At 28.5% G+C, this 5357-nt stretch overlaps 1 protein-coding gene across 1 annotated transcript in view; it reads left to right on the top strand.

The window, feature by feature from the left end:
- Positions 1565 to 5357, top strand: part of LOC107613654 (NAC domain-containing protein 21/22) — a 6308-nt gene continuing 2515 nt past the window's right edge. Inside the window, exons 1-2 of the mRNA XM_016315748.2 lie at positions 1565 to 1908; positions 4908 to 5179. Of these exons, the coding sequence (XP_016171234.1) occupies positions 1743 to 1908; positions 4908 to 5179 (438 nt within the window). The 5' untranslated portion in view covers positions 1565 to 1742. The remainder of the gene's footprint in view (positions 1909 to 4907; positions 5180 to 5357) is intronic.

Below are 5357 nucleotides of genomic sequence, written 5' to 3'. Positions count from 1 at the left end.
TATAATTACATATTTATTATATATAATATTATCTAATTATTCTAACAATAATTAAAAAATATAAAATAAATTTATTTTAAATTGTTTTTTACTATTTTTTTAGTGTCTTGTAAATATTTTTGAAAATTATATTTGATAACCCTATACTAATCACGAAATCTCACTTCATCTTTTTGAAATTTTAAATGGAAAGAAAATATCTTCAATTCAACCTCTTTGTTGAGTGAATAGTTCAGCAAATTGAAGCTCTTGTTTAATTTAGGTAAAAAGAATTAACCACGAGGATTGACTTCTCTCTCATCATTGCCAAGAGTTGCTCAAACTCTAGGTTTCAGTTTCACAATTAAGGGGTATTATATAATTCATTAACTAATATTCACTAACCTATATGCTTAAATAGAAGTTTCGGAGGAGCAACCTTTTTTATTTAACTGTTGGATTAATTTATACCGTGACTTCAATTACTCAAGCTAAACCATGACTAAGTGTTTCTCTATATGTCTTTGCAAATTTTTTTTCTTCTGATCTCTTATGGCATCTTTTAGTTTGACAAGATAAAAATTAATTTATTGTGGATCAAAATTTTATTTAAAAATTTGTTGTTATTCAATAAATTGTTACTACATGCATAAAATGATATTCAAATTTTTAACATTTATTTCAGCAGATGAGTAAGTTAATCTTTTGACCAATATCCAACAATTAGTTTTTACAATTTGTTTATATATAATATATTATTTTGACGAATTGAAATTGATCACCTAACTCCCATGTCCTCCTATCAGATTTCAGCACAAAATACTCTTTAGCCAATATATCCGCTTCCTTAATTTGTCTCCATGCCATTGGGTATAAAAATTATTCACCATATGACCTACGAGCATAACATTGATAAATAACGACTTACATATTATTGTTTTAAATAAAAAGGCCATTCAAGAAAATTCCTGTGGATGCCAGCTTATCAACAACCAATTTGATGAACACAACTAATTAATTTAAAAAATAATAATAATTCTTCATATGGAGATTATTTATCACAATTTTCAGACCAGGCAGATGCACAAAAACCCATCAATTTATGACGAAGATAAATCATGAATCAGAAATAATAAATTAATAGGGAAGATAATAGATATGGGTATATAAAGCAGAAATGGCCAAAATTCAAACGAATGAGACTATGTCATCATCACTAGGGCTTTGTGTGCCAACTCTCTAATTATTATTATCATATAATTTGCTTAATTTTATATTTGGAAATAATAATGATAAAATGTCTTATATTATTGTTATTTTGGAAATTATTTACTTAGCATTATCTCCAGACTAAATTAATGCAATGCACAAAAATTCTTTAAAAAGATGGAAAGAAAAGAAGCAAATGATCCCTAGCTAGAATTATATAGATACATGTCAGCAAGTTGGCAGGAATTGGTTTGTCCACGTCATCATGCCCATTCTCTCCCTATAGAATTACAATATTACCCTCCATTGTTGCATTTAATAACAAGTTGACTTAGCCACTTGTGAGTTCCTTCTCCCATTTATATATACACCTTAGCTCCTCTTCCTTTTCTAATATCTCTTAAACCTAATCATCAATAATTCAATCAAACCTTGGGAGTTTGCAACATCTTTCTCTCAGACCTATTCTTTTCTCTCTTCTCCCCTTCTTCCTAGCAAGCAGGCTCTCACTATATATTAATTTAATTTGTTGAAATTAAATAGAAAAAAGAATAATGAGCAACATAAGCTTGGTAGAGGCAAGGCTTCCACCAGGGTTCAGATTTCATCCAAAAGATGAAGAGCTTGTGTGTGATTACTTGATGAAGAAGTTCACGCACAATGAATCCCTTCTCATGATTGATGTCGACCTCAACAAGTGTGAGCCATGGGATATTCCTGGTTAGTCACTAATAATTTCCTCTCCGTTTTATATCATGCATTATTCTCTCGCAATACATAATTATTCTTATTATTCTCATTCTTCTTGTTGTTGCCTCATCGTATATATGATTGCATATTTCTTAAAAAGTGCCTACTTTTGTGAAGACATCTTCACCCTTAGATAATTTGATATTTTTTTTACTGAATATATTTAATTGATGAACTATCTAACGATTTTTAACATTATCTTCACATAAAAATAGCTACTCTCTTAGAAAAAGCGATCAATCACTATGCAAAACTCATAAACATTTAGTGTTTTGTCTATGTATTTCATGTGGATTTAATTTTTTAAATTAATTAAAGAAGAAAAAAAAAACTTAGTTGGAGGGCAATGGCATGGGTGCATATGAAATTATTATTATTTAATCGGAAATAAAATTTCCTATAGTTTTCACTTTTTCTTGATGAGTCTCGTTAGGGACACCCATCACATGATACATACTAATAATGAAAGTGTTTGATCGGTTTGAGTTTGCTATTTTGGTTGGTAAAGTACAAAAGAGTTGTTACTTTCAACCTGTATTGTATTCTTGTGTGCTATAGTTTCAAAATTATGATGATAAGGATAAAGTTTTCTTTTTCTTTCTTTGGCTTTGAGAGTGAGGTTCATAATGATAGCAACTGGAATGGCTATAATAGATTCCAATTCTATAAGACCACTTATTATGTGTGTGTTCTTTGATGGGGAAATTAAATGATACCTGCCAACTGTGTGACTTAGATAATTGTAACACATCACAAGCTTTGATTATTGTTCAAATCAATAATTCATTAGAAAATAATTAACATTGAATTTATTTGATTAATTAATATATAATTTAATTTTTATTATTTTCATTCTTTAAAAATAAAAAATAATTTAAATATAATAAGATAAACAAAAAAATTATTTAAGATTTTAGTTTACTTTTTCTTTTTAATCCATGTAGCCAATAATTATACTTTCTCATTTTCAAAATAACTGTTAAATTTAATCTTGACTAAATTAATACATTCAAAAGTTAATGTATTTCGATGCAATTATGCTTGAATAAATTTTTTGATGTATTAATTTAATCAAAAGGACATTTTTTATGAAATGGGAAAGAAAAGAAATCACGTTAAGTGAATATTCCTTCATGTGATACCCGTTGACATAAGCCTCTATGCATATTCAATCCAAGCCACTTTCACATAGATATAGATATATAGGTGGCTGCAACCAATCATGTTCAATATTATGAAGATCTATAAATAAATTTAATATATTTATTTTCTTTCATTGAATAACAGAAATAATAAATTTTGTCCACCGAAGATTCCATACATATACACCATGATAGTGATTAATTTTCAGTTTTACACTTAAACATCATTTTGCTATAAAATTTTTTATGGATAACACGTACACACATGCTCAAACTCATACACCCGAGAATGAAAGGAATCTAATTATTTCTGGTTAGAAGCTTTGAATGGGAAGTTCAAAAATATCATACGTATATATGGGGGGTAATATTGTAATTGCATCTAAACGATATAGGCAAATGCATGTATATGTATGTATCATCTTCAAAAATTTTTAGGTGAAATGACGCATTGCCCTTGTCCTATTCTAAAGTGCTTAACAGTGATTTTCATTATTCATTATTCATTCATATAGTGCTAACATCAATTCATTTCAACCATACGCATGTTCATGAACATGCATGATTAACTTCCATATCATAATTTAATTAATTGTTTAAACTTTAAACTCTATGAAGTCTTACGATTATTGTAGCTGTATCCCACCTAGTCTATTATTGAAGTTTCAAAGCAAAAGGAAAGTGTAGTTAAAGTAATAAGACGGTTAAATTAATTTGCAACTTGTTTTTGACTTTAATAGATCCTTTTTTAATCCTTATTAATTGGATGGTTGAAGTGAGTACTTTCCTAATTAAGAAGTATTACTTGTCTTAAGTAAAATTTTCATGTAGCATGACAAAAGAGATTTCTAGGGCATGATATGATGGGTCAACATTAATGCTTTGGTTTGTGATAGGCCATGCGTTCCTACTTTAATTTATACAAGTTTACATATTATTTTGGAGAAAAATATCAGCTGTTTGATTGTGAAAGCACCATAATTAGTTTTTGTATGTTAACACACGCATGTCATCAATGAAAAGAAACTGACAAGGAAGTATGTATTTTTCTAAAGATAAATATGAAACAATGAAAGTCTTATTATAAGTCAATTGACTGAACGAGCGCGCGTGACTTTTAATATTTATTTCCCCCCTTCTGTTCCAGTATAGTCAATATTATCAATTCTAATAAGACAAAAGAAGAGAAAGTATAAGAGAATTTGATTAAAGGGTTATATTATAAGCAAGAGAGGATAATATTGTTAATGTCAAAAATTATTCAAGTCGTCACTCATATAGTTGAAATTATAAAAAAAAACAAATTCAATTCACACCTTATGTTGACCAAACGGGACATGTTCCTCAATCTTACCGAACATCATAGACTACGTTAAAGGTTTAATAACTTGGAGAAAAAAATTTATTATGTTTGTTCTACTGAGTACTGATACGTAAATAGACTTTTATAGTTTAAAAATTTACACAACTAAAAAAATATTTGTAATTAAAATTCTGTCAAAAATATAATTACCAGTTTATATTAAAAAGATAATTTTATAATATAATATTAAAATTTTTATAAAATAATTTAGATTAAATTTTTGTTATCTTAAAAACAAATTTAAAAGATAAAAGTTATATAATGACAATTTTTAATAGTATTTGTTTAAAAAACACGGCACTCAATAATACATGTCAACTTAAATAAGTACCTTTTATTTTTTTTCAATGATGTTACGTATGTAAATTTTTTTGTTATTAACTAAATTAGTCTAATATTAACAAAAATAATTATGATTAGAAGTTGGATTTTTGATTGATGGAAGCAAAATTTGGTTTGGTCAGAAACAGCATGTGTGGGAGGGAAGGAGTGGTACTTCTACACACAGAGAGACAGAAAGTATGCAACGGGGCTGCGTACAAACAGAGCAACGGCATCAGGATATTGGAAGGCCACTGGCAAGGACAGGCCTATCCTTAGGAAGGGCAGCCTTGTTGGTATGCGAAAGACTCTTGTCTTCTATCAAGGTCGGGCTCCCAAAGGCCGTAAGACTGAGTGGGTCATGCATGAGTTTCGCATTGAACCTCCTCTTCCTCCCCCCAACACTTCTTCTAAGGTATCCCCTCACTTCAACTCTCCCTTTTTTTACTCTTCATAACTTCTTCTTCTTTTATTTTCTAAATACAACATTTTCAATTTTATTTTTTTTATATTTTCCAAAAATGAATTCAATTTTTCTATCATTATCCAAATTAAGATTTAGCTTATCCAATAATAAGACACTTGAATCATTG

The sequence above is a fragment of the Arachis ipaensis genome, chromosome B08 (assembly GCF_000816755.2).
Source record: "Arachis ipaensis cultivar K30076 chromosome B08, Araip1.1, whole genome shotgun sequence".
NCBI lineage: Eukaryota > Viridiplantae > Streptophyta > Magnoliopsida > Fabales > Fabaceae > Arachis > Arachis ipaensis.
Note: the sequence above shows the minus strand (reverse complement) of the source record. Positions and strands in the feature narration are given on the sequence as shown.